Source organism: Lepus europaeus, chromosome 5, assembly GCF_033115175.1.
Source record: "Lepus europaeus isolate LE1 chromosome 5, mLepTim1.pri, whole genome shotgun sequence".
In the NCBI taxonomy this organism is placed as follows: Eukaryota; Metazoa; Chordata; class Mammalia; order Lagomorpha; family Leporidae; genus Lepus; species Lepus europaeus.
Genome location: NC_084831.1, coordinates 114,230,940 through 114,249,547, shown reverse-complemented (window position 1 = coordinate 114,249,547; position 18,608 = coordinate 114,230,940). Strand labels below are relative to the sequence as shown.

The window sequence follows — 18,608 nt, the reverse complement described above, 5'->3', positions numbered from 1 at the left end:
GAGACACGGAGGAGATAATACTACTACCCAGCAAGGGTCTGCAAAGGCCCTGAACCTCCATTCATGGTCACAAACACTGCGTCCCTCCCAACCCGAGGGCTGGCTGTGCCCTTTTTATACCTTCAGCGTTCCTTCTGATGGGTTTGGCTGCTGCTCCGTCCGTGTTATTTCTTCCAGGGGTGCCCACCGCACAGGTTCGTTCCGCTAACATGTCACCAATCCCTCACGGGCTAGCGGCCGATCACGGCATCTTGAGCTCTTCCCGGGGACCCCAGTCGGGCTGACTGCTCGCCCCCGGTACCCAGTGTTCGCGTCCAGGGACAACCACTACCTCCTTCTGCCCGGCGCCGAGGTCCGTCCTCATTCCCTGTAGGAAGCCACCTCTCCGGGTCGCCCAGGGCCGTGACGCCCGCGGGGCGCCTGAGGCGGGGTGAGCACGCCCGGGGCGCGGCCGCCGCGGGTCCTCCGGGCAGCCTGGTCCCACCGGGGCCCACGCCCCGGCGCCGCCCGCCCCTGTGGCCCCGCGCGGCCCGGCGCCGGCTGCGGCGCGCGCTCACCATCGAGGCGGCGGCTAGAGAGGCGGGCGGGCCCCGGGCCGCAGGGAACGCGCAGGGGCGGGCCCCCCGCGCCGCTGGCCTCGTAGCCATTTTAGGAGGAAACCGGGGGCGCTAGCTCGGGGCGCGGCTTCAATTTCAATAACTTTATTGGTGGCCTCTCCCGCGGGACGGCCATCGCGCCCGTGGCCTGGACACGAAGGAGCGCATCGCCGGAGGTGGTGACGGGCGTGGGCGGCGCGGGCTGCGGGGGAGTCCCCATAGCGGGCGAGGCCCGGGAGCTGCGGGGGTTGCCTCGCTCGGGGCCGCGGGCGCCTGGGGTGTGCCCCGCTCGGTGTGGTGCCCCCGACCGGAGCCGCAGGCATGGGAAACACCACCAGCGACCGGGTGTCCGGGGAGCGCCACGGCGCCAAGGCTGCGCGCGCCGAGGGTGCCGGCGGCCATGGCCCGAGCAAGGAGCACAAGATCATGGTGGGCAGCACGGACGACCCCAGCGTCTTCAGCCTGCCGGACTCCAAGGTAAGCGGCCTCACGCCGCCAGACGTCGGCGGTGCTGCAGCCGGCTTGGCTTCCGGGCTCCTCCCTCGCTGGGTTCCTTCTCATCACTCTGAACTGGGTGATGGGTTTTTGAATTAAAGGGGATTTTCCCAGTCGAAGGTGTTGGATGGTAATTCCTCATACGGTGCTGCTTCAGGCGGCGGAGTCCTCTGACTAGTCTCTCCGCCACGTTTTAACGGATGGGGACAATAGACAGCCGCCGCTTCGGGGGCCCTCTTGGAGTGTTGATGAATTTGCAGATTGTAAACTGGGTGGGGAAACTTCGCAGGGGAGGTTGCCTGCGCTGCTGACCGGAGGTGGCAGTTTTTTTTCACATTGGCCCTGAGGGTGGCTCAGTGAATTTCATTTTCCTGAAAATGTCTGTGGATCAGCGTCATCTTTGCCTTTCTAGGAGCTCTGCGCTTGGAATTCTCTTCCCCTTTGGTACGCCCGTGAGCCGCGACTCCTTGCTTTCTTGACTACTTTGTCCTAGGCTTGGGATCAGTAGGACGTCATTTGGTTGACTGCTTTTGCTTGGTCCAGCACTGGTGTGGTGGCCGACACCCAGCTGCTTGCTTCTCCAGTGGGAGGGCAAATGATTCCCAGCCCCCTCCGCTCTCCAGGAGAACTTGACAGTGTTGCCTGTGGCTGAAAACACCCACCCCCAGCTGCCCCTCTGAAGCGCCTGCTCTCAGTTCCTAAGATTTCTGGGAAGACCAACTTGTGTTCACACTACAGAGTGGACAGATGGCTCTGACAGCCATATGATTCCAGAGCAGTATCTAATCACAATTAGAACTGTCGGCAGGAAATACATTTAATTTCTCCAGTTGGGCTGAGTAGGGTGAAAGAGAACAATGGAGAGACAAGGATGGCAGGGTTTGATGTTTTTATCCCTTCATCGCTTTCGTCCAACTAGATCCTCTGGGCCTAAAGAGATCCTTATTGGCCACATTGCTAGCACAGGAAATTTGCATGTTGTGGTTTCTTTATCTTCTTGAATCCCCATTGAGAACATAATCACAGAGAGACATGAGAGTGACTGAAAGGAGTTGTTTTGGGATTTCTTTTCTGGTGCTTTTTTTCCCCTTTCAACTTGAGAATTTCTTCCCCATCATTTGGCCTGTCTCCGCAGCCACCTGAATTTGCTTGTTCAGAATTTTCCCAGCGTGACCTGCCTCCTGTGTTTTTACCCTTTTTTGATGTTAATGACTCAGGATTTAAGGACAGTGTGGTTGTGAAACTGTGACTGCAGCATTTGGTGGCCTCAATGAAAGCTGGGTTGTTGTGTCTGAATTGGGGCCTATTTTGGATCATTTTTTTCCCCACATTGCAGTCTTGCCATTTGTGATATTTAAAAATTGGCTTATGTAATTCCTAAGGTTTCATCCAACTCAAAAATTTTATAGTACTCCATCTACTCTCTCCTTTTCTCAACATGTTTCTCACCTATTTCCAAACTGTGGCTCTAGCTGTTGTTTTGCCCCTTTTCCTGTTGCTTTTGCCGACTATTTAACTTGGAGCAAATATTCTTGCTGCCAGTCAGCTGCGTCCGTTCCTAGCACAGCAATGTCGTGTCATAAGTGGGAGGGCTTTCCTCCAAAGCCAGGCATATTAATAGTCCGCAGCTTTCAGATTCTGCACTGAAGACCCGTCATAAAAGTAAGTGACAGAAACAGTGGTGGGAGGCCCAGAGGGCTCCAGGTGCCTGCTCCATCGCCAGACTGCTTGGGTGGTTCTTAGTCCTGGTTGCACATAAGAATAACCTGAGATTTGTTTCAATTGTGGTGACTCTGAAACCTTTACCAAGAAGCAAGAACAGTATAAATGAACTCCGTGTACCTGTCAGCCATTTTAAACAATGACCAAATCATGAATGAATATGTGTCATCTAGGTCCCAATCCACTGTATCCTCACCAGAGTATTTTGAAGCACATTGTAGACATTGTATCGAGTATTATTTTATCATAACATTTTATAATGTGCTAAAGGTGACTTTTTCCCTTTTAGTAGAAAGTCACACTATTATTATCGGGGAAGATTTTTAGAAATAGATTACCAGCTCCTGTATCTGCATCAGAACCTGAGAGTTATTGTTAGGTCTGGTAAAAAAATTTCCTGTGAGTCTGATGCAGCCAGTCAGGCAGGAAGGCATTGCTTTGAGAACATGAAGACCGGGGTTTTCTCTTAAGCCGAATCCTCATATGTCAAAGCCTGGATTGTGCTATTACTGGGGTCTCATACTTAGTTTTGAGGAATATCAAAAGGCGCTGTGGGGTCAGCAGTTTGGGGCAGCACTTTAGAATGCCACTTAGGGTGCCCATATCGTGTTGGAGTGTCTGGGTTGAAGTCCCTCTGTTCCCTGCTAATGTGCACTGTGAGTGGCAGCAGGTGATGGCTCAAGTACTTGGGTCCCTGCCAACTGTGGATTTTCTTTACCTATGTGGACTGGGATTGAGTTTCTGGCCCACCCCATCAGTCTGAGTCATCCCTGGCTGTTGTGAGCATTTAGGGAGTGAACCAGCAGATTGGAGATCTTTCTGTCTGCCTTTCAAATAAACTAATAGTAACTAAATAAATAAGTTCTTAAAAAGGCAGTATATGGAAGGTAGATTACTTCAACCATTTTGAAACAAATGCCCAAATGAATAAGCTAGTCTCTCTTTTTTTTAAGATTTATTTATTTATCTGAAAGGCAGAGTTACAGAGAGGAAGAGAGAGAGGGAGAGGTCTTCCATCCACTCGTTCACTCCCCAGATGGCCACAATGGCTGAAGCTATGCTGATCCAAAGCCAGGAGCCAAGAGCTTCTTCCGGGTCTCCCACACGGGTGCAGGGCCCCAAGGACCTGGGACATCTTCTACTGCTTTCCCAGGCCATAGCAGAGAGTGGATCGGAAGTGGAGCAGCCAGGACTCAAACTGGCACCCATATGGGAATACCGGCACTGCAGGCAGTGGCTTTACCTGGTATACCACAGTGCCGGCCCCAAATAAGCTAGTCTTGTTTATTTTTAATCCATACTACTTTTAAAAAAGACTTTATTTATTTTAAAGGTAGATTTAGAAAAGAGAGAGCAAGAGGGATCATCCATCTGCTGGTTCACTCCCCAAATGGCCACTATGGATAGGGCTGGGCCAGGCCAAAGCCAGAAGCCAGGAACTTCATCCTGGTCTCCCATGTGGGTACAGGGGCCCAAGTAACTTGGGTCATCCTCTGCTGCTTTCCCAGACACATTAGTAAGGAGCTTGGTTAGAAGTAGAGCAGATGGGGCCGGTGCCACAGCTCACTAGGCTAATCCTCCACCTGCGATGCCAGCACACCGGGTTCTAGTCCCGGTTGGGGCGCCGGATTCTGTCCCAGTTGCCCCTCTTCCAGTCCAGCTCTCTGCTGTGGCCCAGGAAGGCAGTGGAGGATGGCCCAAGTGCTTGGGCCCTGCACCTGCATGGGAGACCAGGAGGAAGCACCTGGCTTCTGGCTTCGGATTGGTGCAGCACCGGCCGTGGTGGCCATTTGGGGGGTGAACCAATGGAAGGAAGACCTTTCTCTCTGTCTCTCTCTCTCTCACTGTCTAACTCTGCCTGTCAAAAAAAAAAAAAAAAAAAAAGTAGAGCAGATGGGACTGGAACTGGCACCCCTATGGGATTCCAGCATCACAGGTGGCAGGTTTACCTGCTACACCACAACACTGTCCCATAACCCATGCTATTTTATGATTACTATTTTTTTAAGTACTTTTTTTTTAAAATTTTTTTGACTTTTATTGGTATCTTTCTTTTATTATAACTGCTAATTGAGAGCTGTTGCCTATGAAGGCCATGTGGCTGATTTAATTATTTGTTGTTTGTTATTTGTTGTTTGTATGGACCCATACTTGGTTTTCATGTTTTTTTCTCTTAAAAGGCACTCGGAGGCCAGCACTGCGGCTCAATAGTCTAATCCTCTGCCTGCGGCGCTGGCACACCGGGTTCTAGTCCCAGTCAGGGCGCCAGATTCTATCCCAGTTGCCCCCCTTCCAGGCCAGCTCTCTGCTGTGGCCCGGGAAGGCAGTAGAGGATGGCCCAAGTGCTTGGGCCCTGCACCCCATGGGAGACCAGGAGAAGCACCTGACTCCTGGCTTCGGATCAGCGCGGTGCGCCGGCCGCAGCGGCCATTGGAGAATGAACCAACTGCAAAGGAAGACCTTTCTCTCTGTCTCTTTCTCTCACCGTCCACTCTGCCTGTCAAAAAAAAAAAAAAAAAAGGCTCTCGGAGGCATATCATAAAATTGCCTGCCTGCAAGTTAGACTGGGAATAGAAAACAAGGTTTGGTTTGTTCTGATTTGTTGTGTTTTTTTTAAAGGAGCTCCTCGGGCTCTGGAGGGTGAGGCACACCTTCTGAGAAATGAGGCTGAGATAGGCAGTGCTGGGCACCAGCCATTTGAGTGTATTTGATCCTCAGTTCTTTCTGTAGTTCACTCAAAATCTGATTTTAAAATGTACTGATTTTCGGGCTTATATCCTTAGCCGAACCTGGCCCCCATCTGTACATTAGGGAGGAGAGTGACCTTTAAAGAGTCCTTGGTCTCAGTTTATCCCAGGGGTGACCTGTGGTGCTTGTTGCAGCTCCCTGGGGACAAAGAGTTTGTCTCATGGCAGCAGGACTTGGAGGACTCCGTGAAGCCGGCGCAGCAGGCCCGGCCCACCGTGATCCGCTGGTCGGAGGGAGGCAAGGAGGTCTTCATCTCTGGGTCCTTCAACAATTGGAGCGCCAAGATTCCACTGATAAAAAGGTGAACACACGTGTCGGCTGCGTCTCCGGGGACCGGGGTAGAGACCTGATTTCCTTTCTTCCTAGAGCGGCGGGCTGGCCTGCCCTTCTCCAGCTCCTAGGGCCTGTCTCTGAGGCATGCCCTTGGCTGGGATCATCTGCTCTGCACATGGTGTTTTGCTTCAACCTCACAGTGCGTGAGAGAGACTTTCCCACTTAGAACATCGCCGTCTCGGAGGGAGTACACCAGCTTTGTGGGTACCTTCTTTAGGGCCGAGTTACACAAGCCCTGTCTGTGCTTGTGGGAAGTCTTCTGTAACTGGCTCTGTCCTGTTGCTCTGTCTGTCGCACTAAAGCAAAACACACTGTAAAGTTCTAGATAGTATAATCGTGTGTTAATTGCAAAGCAATAATGAATTATTTGACTGTCAAAATCGCCCTTAATCTGGTAGTCATTTTCTGGAAAAGGCTGACCAAAACAAGGAAAGCACACCCTTCTGCATCCTAACCAGCCGGTGCCTTCTTCACACGTGAGGAATCCATTATGCCGACACGAAGGAGTTGTGCTGGGATGAATCATTTTGGGAGATCAGTGTCTTTAGTATTCTTTTGCAGATATTGGTTAAGAACTTAAGTTATTGGCAGGGGTTGGCAAGTACTTGTCCAAGGTGACGTAGAAACAGAGAATGAGTTTATAAATTATTTTTTATGCCAGACAAAACAGTGGCTTAGAAATAAGGGAGGCTGTAGCCCTGATACTGTGATTGCCACTTGCTTTTACATTCTGTCTTCCAAAAGGAATTGGACTGACGTTCTGTTTCCTTCGGCAGCCATAATGACTTTGTTGCCATCCTGGACCTCCCTGAGGGAGAGCACCAATACAAGTTCTTTGTGGATGGACAGTGGGTTCATGACCCATCCGAGGTAAGGCCTGGATCCCCGGGGGCGGCCGTGGGTGCAGCATTCTCATTTTAGCTGTCATCACTGTCAGGATGGACAGGCCACAGCTCCCCTGCACTGCAGGGTCTCTCTCCACAAAAGATGGGGGTCCGAGTATGTTCATTGGCAACTTTTTTAGAAAAAGAGAAAGGAAGATTGGGTGGAAGAGAGAGATTTGAAAAGGGGACTGAGTGATTTGTTCTTTCACTCTTTCAGCCCGTGGTTACCAGTCAGCTTGGCACGATCAACAATTTGATCCATGTCAAGAAGTCGGATTTTGAAGTGTTTGACGCCTTAAAGCTAGATTCCATGGAAAGCTCTGAGACGTCTTGTCGAGGTAATTTTGCAGTATAAGCTCTTTCTTGCTGTATTGTCTTGTAATTCATGTTCTTTCCCAAAGCAGTTTTGTATTTTGTTCTGTTTTTCCACTTCTCCTCGGGAATCTTCTGAACTCTGTGTGTGTGTGTGTGTGTGTATCCTGTATCAATAGGTATACATAGCCCCCCAAAAGAGTGTTTTGCTAACTATATTCGCAGTTACAGTTTTGTTACTCTATGGTAAAGGCTATGACTGTCCAAACAACTATGCACTGTATTCCCAGGGAGCACACTTCCCTCTCGTGAGTTCAAAGCCTGCCTCTGGTACTGACTAGTTTTACCATCTCAGACAAGCCCCTCGACCTTTTTGGTTCCCAGTTCCTTAACAGTGAGAGTCAGGTGCATAGACTGTCATTGATTCTCAGCAATCACCACACCTGAAGTGTGTGAGAGCGTATTAGGATCTCGGATCCTAAGGTGCCTTATGCAGTATCTAAAGGAATAGTCGATAGTATAATCATTATCTGTAGAAGAGAATTTGGAACTATTGTTATCATATAAGCTCAAAAAGTTGGGGCAATGATTTAAAAGAGTTTAAAAATATTGAGTTAGATTATGAGGCTACTTGTGACTACATTTTACCTTATATGATCTTGGCAAAGCAACCAATGAAAAATAGACATATAATTACAGAGAGAGAGAGGACTACCATACTATAGCTGTTTCTCTCTTCCCTCTTTCACCCAATATCTGGTCCACTGAGATAAGACTTAGAATGTATTTTTTTAGGAATCTGCAGGTAAAGATTTCATCTGCACTCACTTACCATCTAGTTTGTGTTGTGACTTTGGGTAAATCACTTAACCAATTTGTATTTTATTTTTCTGATAAAAAAGAAATAAAAACTGTTCTAGGTACTGCCCAAGGATGTTTTGTGGATCATGTGACAAAATAACTGAAAGTATTTTAGAAAATTTCAAATTCTATATGTTTTTAAGATATTGCTTAATATCAGTATTATTACCACTTTTTTTTTTGCCTTAGCTTCATATGTATTTAACTCCTATCTGAGTACTTGTAATCAACTTGTCATTAAAATATTTTTCACTGGGGACTATGAGATCATAAATTTTTAAAATAAGAAATATAGATATTTTCATTTTTGTATATTTCCTTCAACTCTTGTGTGCTTTTCTTTTGCATTTGAGATATGCTAGAGTATGTCCCAAAGTTCGTGATAAAAATGAAATGAAGAGATGTTTATTTTGGTGCAAAAAAATTGAAATCCATGTATAGTTTTTCCATAATATGATTTTCCATGAACTCTTAAAAATTCCATTTACTTGTTTTATTTATTTGTGGGGCAGAGAGAGACAGACAGACAAGAGCTTTCCCATTTAGTTCACTCTCCAACTGCCTGCAACAGCCAGGACTGGCCGGGCCAAAGCCAGGAGCCATGAACTCAGTCTGGGTGTCCTGCCTTAGTGACAGGACCCAACTACTTCAGCCTTCGCCGTTGTCTTCCAGGGTGTGCATAGCAGGAAGCTGGTATCAGGGGCCGGAACTGGGACTCAAAGCCAGGCACTCTGATATACAATGTGGCATCCCAAGCAGTGTCCTAACTGCCGTGCCTAACTACTGCCCCATCCGTGAACTTATTGAAGACTACTCAGATGCATGGCTTTTAAATTTTTTGGCACTAAAATAAACTTGTAATTCCACAAACTTTTTGAAGTACTCCCTTTTGAAATGTACAATTCAGTAATATTTTTATATTTTCACACAGTTTTGCTGCCATCACTACTGTCTAATTCCAGAGCATTTTTATCACTCCAAAAAAGAAACCTCGTACCCATTGGCAGCCACTTCCTGTTCCCACCTGCCCTCCACTGCTAGTAACCACAAGTATACTTTCTGTCTTTATGCATTTGTCTGTTTTGGATATTTCATACAAATGGATTCATACAATACGCAGTCTTTTTTTTTTTTAAAAAAAAAAAAGCTTTATTTATTTGAAAAAGTGATAGAGAGATCTTCCATCTGCTGCTTTACTTCCCAAATGGCCACAACAGTTGGAGTTGGGCCTGGTGGAAGCCAGGAGCCTAGAACTCCATCTGAGTCTCCCATGTGGGTGGCAGAGGCCCAAGCACTTAGGCTGTCTTCCATGCCTTCCCAGGCACAGTAGCAGAGAGCTGAATCAGAAGTGGAGGAACTGGGACTCGAACTAATGCTCTGATATTGTTGCAACCAACTTAGCTCACTGTGCCAAAATGCTGGTCCCAGTATGTGGTCTTCCCTGTCTGACACTTTTCACTTAGCATGATATTTTCAGGGTTTATCCATGTTGGAACATGTGTCCGTACTTTATTGCTATTAAAGTTGAATCAAATTCCATTCCATGGTCATAACATTTTGGTGTCCATTCATTAGTTGATAGACATTTGGATTTTTTTTTTTGCTATTTAGCTTTTATAGATGATGCTGTTATGAACATTCACGTACAAATTTTTTGTGTAAACATGTTTTCATTTTTCTGTGCAGAACTGGGTCATGTAGTAACTTTATATTCAGCTTCTGAGCAGCTGGCAGTGGGAACAGTGTGAGGCTTCCAGTCTCTCCATATCTTTGCCAGCACTTGTGATTTTTTTATCATAACCATCCTTGTGAATATTCAAAGTATCGTGTGTTTTTGATTTGCGTTTCCTAATGACTGCTTCAATGTTTGATCTTTATTACTGTGATCCTTGTAGCATCAGGTAGTCTTTAGAGTTTATAACCTTGTTTTCGTGTGCTTGGGTGGGCAAGAGAAGTCTGATCATTTCATATTGCTTGGAAATTTACAAAACTTTTTCACGTCCATTATCTCATTTGATTTCAGGAAAAGCATTGTAAAACAAGGCAAAGATTTTAAAAAATTGTGATGGCTGTGGAAACTGGCCATGGTGAAGGGGTTTGTCGAAGGTCACACAGCTAATGAGTGGAGCAGCTCTTCCCCGAGCCCAGCTCACTGACTCGTCGTCTTCTGCTCCCTGTGCCCTGTTGTCGCGTACAGGAACCTCATGTTCTCCTCATGTTCTGTGTCCAGGATGACTCAGGCTTTCCCTCTGGCTGCCTTACAGTTGCAGACTCAACAGGTCACAAACTCATGATCCGTGACTGTTACTGAATTTTTAATATTAGCTACCATGCATTGATAGCTTTTTTTTCCCATACATTGTTACAAATCCTCCATCCTTCTCTCATATTTATATACATATGTTTCAGACCTTTCCAGCTCACCCCCAGGGCCTTATGGTCAAGAAATGTATGTGTTTCGATCTGAAGAGAGATTCAAATCCCCACCCATACTTCCTCCTCACCTGCTCCAAGTTATTCTTAACAAGGACACTAATATTTCTGTGAGTATCCAGAGAGCATTGCTGGAGCATGTGGGGGTCTCTAGGACCATTTGGGTCAAAAGTTATTAACCCTAGAAGTTTGGATTATTATAAAGGGATATTGAGGTTATAAATCACGTATATCTCAGTAGTGTTATAGGCTGAATTCTGACTTTTTCATGTCCTGGTATAAAAGTGAATCATTGTTTTCTGGTCCTAGTAAAATCAAGACAAGAGTTTCGTTTTGCTAGAATTTCAGGACTTCTGTTCCAACACAAGATAAAAAGTACTTATCAATTTTTTGCATATACTTGACATCATTATTCAGTGTACTTGGTGTCCACTAAGATTATTTTTGCATGTCAAATTTGCCATGTGTGTTGTGAACAAGATTTTTGTTTTAGCTCTATTAAGGAAGATTAGTAGATGTTGAAGTCTAAGATTTCTGCCTGAGACTGGGAATTTTCCTTAATGGCAATGTATTACTGATACATTCTGGGGTGTGTTTATTATTTAAAGGAGATAGTGTGTTCTAGCTTAGAGTTCTCAACAGTCCCAAGGAAGAATACAGGGATAGAAGAATAAGAGGAATAGAGGACGAATGAGGTGTTTGGTTTGTCTATGCATTCAACCCCATGTAGTGATGTTTTTTTCTGTCTTAGTGTGACCCAGCTTTACTCCCTGAGCCCAACCACGTTATGCTGAACCATCTCTATGCATTGTCCATTAAGGTAAGTAGTGGCCCTGGCTCTTTTTTTTTTTTTTTTTTTTCCCCAAAGATTTTATTTATTTGAGAGGTAGAGTTACAGAGAGAAGTTGAGACAGAGAGAGAGGTCTTCCATCTGCTGGTTCACTCCCTAAATGACCGCAATGGCCGGAGCTGGGCCAATCCAAAGCTAGGAGCCAGGAGCTTCTTCCGGGTCTCCCGTGCAGAATCAGGGACCCAAGGCCTTGGGCCATCTTCTAGTACTATCCCAGGCCAGAGCAGAGAGCTGGATCAGAAATGGGACAGCTGGGATTAGAACTCACGCCCACGTGGGATGCTGGTGCCGCAGGCGGAGGATGAACCTACTGCACCACAGTGCCGGCTCCTGGCCCTGGCTCCTCATGGAGCGCCTGGAAAGGAGAGGCGAGAGCAACCCATGTTTCCAGTAGCTGCCTGCTCTGCTGCTTCACTGAGGCTGAAGCTGCTGCTGCTGGCCCAATTATAGAAGAGCGTGCTTTCTTTCTCTTGTTTTTCTTTCTTGTTTTAAAATCTTAGTCTTTATGTCTGTGTTCTTGCTAGCTGAATTGCCCTGTGATTGAATGGACGTTTTTCCTCCTGGTTTCTTCTGGGTGGGGCTAGAACCTTTATATCAGCTACTTGCTTAAGGCTGAGTTCATAGCAGTAGAGTTCATCTGCTGCAAAGCAGGCTTAGCTTCCAGTTCAGGGAGTGCTTGCATGATCAGGCTTCCAGTCATCTACCTCCAAATGCTTGCACCTCTGATACACTGGAAATGTGACCAGATCTGCCCTGTCCCCTCCACCTCCAGAGTCCCTCTTGGTTTCTCTGCTGTTTCAGAGTCTGCGTTGAAAATGACAGTCTGTTCTGTCTTATCACTCCCTTGTGGACTGGCTCTGTGGTCATGAGATTTGGCCAATCATCAGATCACCCAAGGTAGTTTGTGAAGCTACAGGTTCAGGGGCTCCATCCCCAGAGCTGCTGAATAAGTGTGTGCAGGGTGGGCCCTTATATGTCATAGATGTGCAGCTAGATTAGGGGAGTCACCAGTACAAGTGACTTTAACAAATTATGTGATAATACATGTAAAATTAAAGATATATTGTTGAATTCAATTTTTATAATAAGCTTGTGGGGGAAATAGTATTTTTAACCCCTGTGTTATAGACACAGAAACTAAAGCTCTGAAAGTCACATTACCAGCAAGTACCAGAGACCAGACTGAGCTCATGTTCTTTCCTGTAGATCACTGTTCCTGATCTTCTCACGTAGGTCTTTCACCCGCTCCTCATGTCTGCAAAACCTTTCCTGGAGTTGCATTTCTTACCTGCCTTGCTTCTGTCAGGTTTAGGCTGTGTCATACTCTGGTCCCAGAATGTTAACCTACGAAACATTCTGTAGATGGTACAGTAGAGGGGAAGGTAGGAGGATACACTGGATTCGCGATCGTATCTGCATGGATTCTTTGGGACCTGATTGAATTTTACCTGCTGCAGCCACTCCTTGGCTGTCAGTTGATGTCCACAGGTCTGTCACCTCCTCCTCGGGGGTGCTCGGTATGTGAGGTCTGTCCCACAGCCTGGGCGGTGGGCCCTCCTGCGTGTTTCTGACTGGTTCTCATGCAGGTGTAGGGCTTGGTGACTGTTGTTCAGCCTGGCCCTGACTCACCAGAGTCCGCTCAGCTTGTTGGCTGTTTGGACTGAGTCGATTGGACCGAGGAGGATTTGGGCATCCACTGTCTTTGAGGAAAGTGGCAATTCCTGAGCTCCTTCTAGATCAAGGAGCACTTTTTGAGTTCATCCTTGATAGTAAATGTAAATGAGACCTGCTCTGGGGATTGAAATGGCTTTGCAGAAGGGTCATTTCCCTTTCTTCTCATTGAATCCAAGACTTCCTCCTAGAAATGGATGCAAAAAGTTGTTCCTTTTCTTCTTTGGTAGTTTTATGGCCAATATTCAAATTTGTAGCAAGGAAGGGAGTGAAATCGAGTGATATTTCTTCAGCACCTTAAGTGTATCAGATAATCTCATGTAATCATGAGAGCTGCCTGAATGGTAGGTGCTACCTACCTGAGACTTAGAGACTTAGAGACGCTGAGTAGTTTACTCAAGGCCACACTACCAGTACAATGACAGTAGGACTCAAGAATGAGGCTGAAGCGGATTTGGCTCCAAGACCAACCTCTTCCTTTTATAGTAAGTAATCTCCGCCCGAAGTGAGCGACTGTGAAGGACTGATGGCTGGGAAGAGCTGCCCACCGTGCCACTCGTCAATTAGCTGCATACGGTTCTTTCTCTTGCAGGACAGCGTCATGGTTCTTAGTGCAACGCATCGCTACAAGAAGAAGTATGTCACCACTCTGCTGTACAAGCCCATCTGAAAGCAGCCTCCTCTGCCTCCGAGGATTCAGGAAAAGTCTTTTTTGCCTTTCTGGACTGCACCGGTCTCATGTGAGACTGGGAGGCTGATTTGCTTTGAGGCTGATGTGTGTGTTTCAGAGCCTCTGAGTAGGATGCTCTGCTTTGGCATTCGATCGCGGATGAGAGCTTTATGAGTTCATGGAATTTATTTTAAGAAAAAATATATATGTATTTGTGAGAGGAAGGCCACTGGAAGCCTGTTGGTTCCAGCCACATGTATTCCCTGCCTGTGGGTGCTCACCAAGACCTGCTTGGGGGAGCTGCAGAAATAACTGCACAGGAAGCCTTTTCCTACAATGCGAGGTCGTAGGATCCTTCCGGGCGGAGATTCGGTCACCACTGCATCTGCCCTCCAAGGAATGGACCCGTGCTCGCCTGCTGCCCTCCTCCAGCCGCCCTCTGCAGGGGCGGCTTCGCTTGCATGGGTTCTCGGTATTCCCAGGGTATGTGGCACAGCTGGTGTTCTTTTATGTGGTACCACATGCCCCACAGGAACTCTTTTCCCTTCTTATCCCATTCTTGACGAGTCTCCCTCAGATACCATACCTGACCCTTGTCTAACGCAAAACTCGGGTGAGTGTATTTGAAAAGTATGTGGGCTCTGAACCACGCGTCACTAGGGCTGCCTGAGCTCTCCGTGTTAGCCCAGCACAGGCCACTTTGTTTCTGCTTCTTTTACTTTCTACTGAAAGTAGAAAGGCAGAGGGCAGAAGGCCTGCTATTTGTTTTGGCTTGGGGCAGCAGCCTCAGCTGTGTTGCCACCTGCCCATGGGTTTCCCACTCTGCCTGGCCCTGCTTCCAGCTTTTCTTCCCCAGAGCACATAGCCCTGCAGGCAGCAGTGGAACCAGGAGAAACTTTCATGTCTTTCATCCTGGAAAGTTTGTTTTATGTGCCTGCATTTTTTTTTTTAATTAAAAATTCCTTTTCATTGATCTTAAGAAATAAAGAACTTAATATCACTGGTCTTAAGAAATTGGAGGACTTCAGGCTCTGGATGAAAGGTTCTTAAGATTTTCTTCCTCTGCTCTGGAGAAGTCTGTAGTCTTGCATTCATATGGCCAAGCCCTGTGCACATCACTACACTCAATGTTGCTCTAGATACAGATTCACTGGATGCCCCCAAGGGCTCCCTCAACTTAAAGATTTGTTAAGCCAAGAAACAAGGAAGCAACCCTGAAAAGTATTGCTCTTTGCACTAAGTGTGAACGTCTCTTGTTCCTCTGCCTCACCTGTTTAAAAAATGTTTGGCAATGAAGTGAAGTCCTGGATCTTCATTTGTGGACTGATGAGTAGCTGTTAAATCCACTCTTGGGGCTCAAAGAGAAAACATTTTTTCCAAGTACCTGTGACTCTTCCACTTTGCAGATAAATACAGGACACATATTCAGTACAGAAGGAGGCCAAACTGTTGATAACTAAGAGACTCCTTGCCTGCTAAGATGGGCCCAGCCACGCGAGAGGGCACATCCCAGTCAGTTTAGCTACCTCCTGTTTTCCACGTGCAGTGCTGGCAACATGATGTGGAGACCTCTTGGATCCCAGGTGTGAGGCAGCTAGGTGTGGGGTGGTGGTTTTGCTGAGAATGCAAATTTACGGTGCCTTGGTGGTTAACTGCAGAGTAAACACTGCTTTAGCCATCCTAGGCCCCTCTGGCAAAAGGCCTTTGTGGAGAACCGAGACTACTTAGAGTAGTATGCCACTTTAAGACCCAGGCCAAATCCCATTACAAGCAACTCTTAGGTTCTGCGTCGTCATCAGTTGTACTACACATTTGTTCTTCAATACTCATTACATAAGTGGGCCACTTGGGGAGATTCGGAATCTTGCTTGTGACATGGAAGATTTTGTGATTTTCATTTTTCTTGTCAATGGTATTGAAATGTAACTCTGTGTGTTCATATTCCATACAGGTTTACCAGTATAATGGGGCAGGAAAAGAAGTTTCTTCAATTTCTCTCAGGCCAGAGGCTTCTGTGGTTTGAGTCTGGGTTGACTTTCAGATCTTTCTGATCTGGAATTGTGCACAGTGAATGTCAGTTTCCCAAGTTCTGAAGCAATCTCTCAGCCACACGTGGAATGGGAGCCTACCAGCTGGTATGGAAGGGGATGTGTAAGAGGAGCTAGGCATGGCCCATTCAACACTGTCCTCTTTCTATGCTAATACATCCCTTGGTCCTGAGAACCCCCATCTTGATCTGTCTCCATGGAGCTGTTCTGTAGGGGCGAGGGCAGGGAGGAAGGTGTCTCCAAGTACAGCTCACTCATCCTTTTGTACTGGTTAGCTAAAGGGATGCTTTATTTTTTACAGAAGACAGAGTGATAGATTTAGAAAATCAGTAAAGGCAAAAAAAATTTTTTTTAGCCTTTTTTAAAAATTTGGCTGTAGGCATTTCACAGGGTCAAAGTTGGCAGAATGAAAAAAATAGCTCCTAGGGAAGGCTGACCCTTTAAAGACCTGCTCCATGGATTTGGAGTTGTGGGGGAAAGCTAGGAGACTGAGCTGAGGGATGACATTAGGAAAATAAAGACTTAGTAGGTAACGTAACTCAGAACGGAAAATACCCTCTGACAAACAGGGGTAATGGCAGGTCCTCGGGTCTCGTGTGCAGAACTTAGCAGTGTGCAACACATCTGCCCTTTGCCTCCCGCTCCTATTGGCTGCCTCTTCCTCCGCTCCCTGCTTTAACTTCATTTGTCAGGCAGACTTTGCCAGGGTCTCAAGTTAAATATTACCTAAAACACAGGTGAGTCATCTCCACACCGTGGTTATTTGTTTGCTTTAAGATCACAGTTGAAAGGGATTTAACCACTGTAGACGGCGAAAGTTGTGAATAGTGTTGGCTTTTTCCACGTATGTTTGAACATATGATAGGGAAATGGTTAAAGGAGAATCCAAGAGGAATTCCTGAGAGGATCCTATCCGCCAGGCTGCTTATCTTCCCCCACTTATTGCTAGTCTTTTGCAGATCTAACAGATCTGAGATTAAACCTTTGGAAAGTGTCAGTACTCCATGCATGCTGCTAAAATGAGTTTGGAAAGAAGTGATGCCTCCATTATATTAATCTTGAATGTAAATGAAGGAGACATACTACTGAGAGAATTCCCTGCTTTTAATTGGGGAAATAGGGCTTTTAAAATTTTGACCTCAACTGAAAATGATATGCAATAGTCTATGTTTTTATGTGTTTAAAATACATTCTATTCTCAGAGATACCTACATTCTTCACGTTCTAGTGATTTGGGGTATGGGCTTAAAAGCAGATATTCAATTTGTTCCTACATTATTCTGACCTGTCCTTAAAGCCAAGTTCTTGCTATTTTCTACAAGAGGCTACTGACTGCTAATCAGTTACCCATGGGAGGGAAGACCTGGGAGAGGTAAGGGTTAGGGTCTTTTCAGAACTTTATGGCTCTAGCCACTTGTCTCTCCTGAGTGCCAGTCACAATTGGAGGTCAAAGGAATGTGATTTCTTCAATGAACTCAAAACTTTGGAGTAAGAGGTCAAATCTTTTTCAAATTATAAGAAAGAAGGAAAAAAGGAAACACCTCAAGTCAGTTACTTGTAGAATCGAATTCTTAGTGATGGAATCTCTCTAGGATTCTGATTTGGGCTTTGTCTTCATTTGCTTTTCTCAATTGTGCTTTGAAGTGAATTGTTGTCATTAAAAATTAAACTTTTCAATAATGTCAACATTAGCTGGAGTTAACTTGAATTAATTGTGTGTATAACAGTACTTTTGCAGTAAGACTGGTGTGAAATATTAAACACTATGGGTTTTTTAAGTGTCAGGTTAAATGGGCAAGGGATACCTACATTAAGTATTCTGTTAGGTATTGATTGTGTAACTGATTTTCTGTATCCCTCTACAGAACACTTACCCTACCCAGCTTGTGGTTTTAGGACTGTCAGAGCTCTTTATTGTTGATAGTCCTATCTCTGCACTGGGTCCCATGTATGAGACGTGTTTGGGTTTTAGCAAAAAGGAAGATGTTGGCTAGAAGCACACAGAAGCATTTCGAATGAGTGCAGCTCTGTGTCCATCATGGGGGGTGGGGGTGGGGAACAGAACTGTAACTTGAAGGTAATTAAATCTGCAAGAGTCTGCCTTTAAATGGTGCTTTTTGTAACCTTTAACCGAGGTACAGAGCTGCTTTTCAATATTTCACAAAGGAGTGGCACACAAATATGGATTTCAAAGTCTTTCTCTACATGTAATTTGTCACTGGATTCAAACATGCCTGAAAATTGTGTGATGTGACACATACAGAAATGTGAGGTTTTTTTTTCCATAAAACTGTTTAATAAAGTGTTATACAGCAATAAGATTTTGAGTTGTTTATGGTCGTTGATTATATTATCCAGATCTGTTTGCCTTGGTAGACCTAAAACCTAAAAAACAAACTGCCAGACAGGCACATCTGAGTGAAGGAAAAAGTCACAGGTGTAGGGCACACAAGTGCTGCGCTTCTCTCACTGTTCCTCCACCTGCTGTTCCGGGCTCTGCCACATTAACTCCAGGAGTGCAGACTCCGCAGTGATTTGATGCTGAGCCTTCCCCGTGGACTGGCTGTGTATTTAGCTGTCACCTGTGCCGGATTAGCTGGGATCTTAGATGGAAGACTGTCCCCAGGTGCTGCACATTCACCGCCCCCAGCAAGTGGAAATCTCTGCTGTCGTGTCCAGGCATCTGTATTTCTAAGTCCCCACGATGATTCTAATCCACCTGTGGTACTTTGAACCCTCATTATGGACCTTCTCCACTTCTCTTTTTTTCTATTTATTTTTAAAATTTTATTTTTCTACTTCTCTTTTTCTGTCAGATTATATGAGTTGTCCAAAAGTTCATGGAAAAGACATGCTATCTTTTAATTCCATTTTCTCTGAACTTTTTGAGGTACCTTAATGTAGTTCATTGTATGTTAAAACAGATTATATACAAATCGCTCCTCAGATGGGCTTGTTAAGGGTCACAGTGTTACATGGTAATTG

General features: G+C 45.9%; 1 protein-coding gene across 1 annotated transcript; it reads left to right on the top strand.

Moving 5' to 3' along the window:
• The first annotated feature begins 642 nt into the window (after positions 1 to 642).
• On the top strand, positions 643 to 17,942 carry PRKAB2 (protein kinase AMP-activated non-catalytic subunit beta 2). The gene is made up of 7 exons (XM_062192095.1): positions 643 to 1,073; positions 5,696 to 5,862; positions 6,671 to 6,764; positions 6,996 to 7,116; positions 10,361 to 10,494; positions 11,136 to 11,204; positions 13,498 to 17,942. The coding sequence occupies exons 1-7, from the start codon at positions 918 to 920 to the stop codon at positions 13,573 to 13,575; spliced, it is 819 nt and encodes a 272-aa protein (XP_062048079.1). The 5' UTR covers positions 643 to 917; the 3' UTR covers positions 13,576 to 17,942.
• The last annotated feature ends 666 nt before the right edge of the window (positions 17,943 to 18,608 follow it).

What these genes read in the sequence shown, in the direction of transcription:
- PRKAB2 (XM_062192095.1), top strand. Translation starts at nt 918, where the DNA reads ATGGGAAACACCACCAGCGACCGGGTGTCCGGGGAGCGCCACGGCGCC. An exon ending in GGGTTCATGACCCATCCGAG is followed by an intron (nt 6,765 to 6,995) that starts GTAAGGCCTGGA and finishes TCACTCTTTCAG; the next exon opens with CCCGTGGTTACCAGTCAGCT. An exon ending in CTCTGAGACGTCTTGTCGAG is followed by an intron (nt 7,117 to 10,360) that starts GTAATTTTGCAG and finishes CATATGTTTCAG; the next exon opens with ACCTTTCCAGCTCACCCCCA.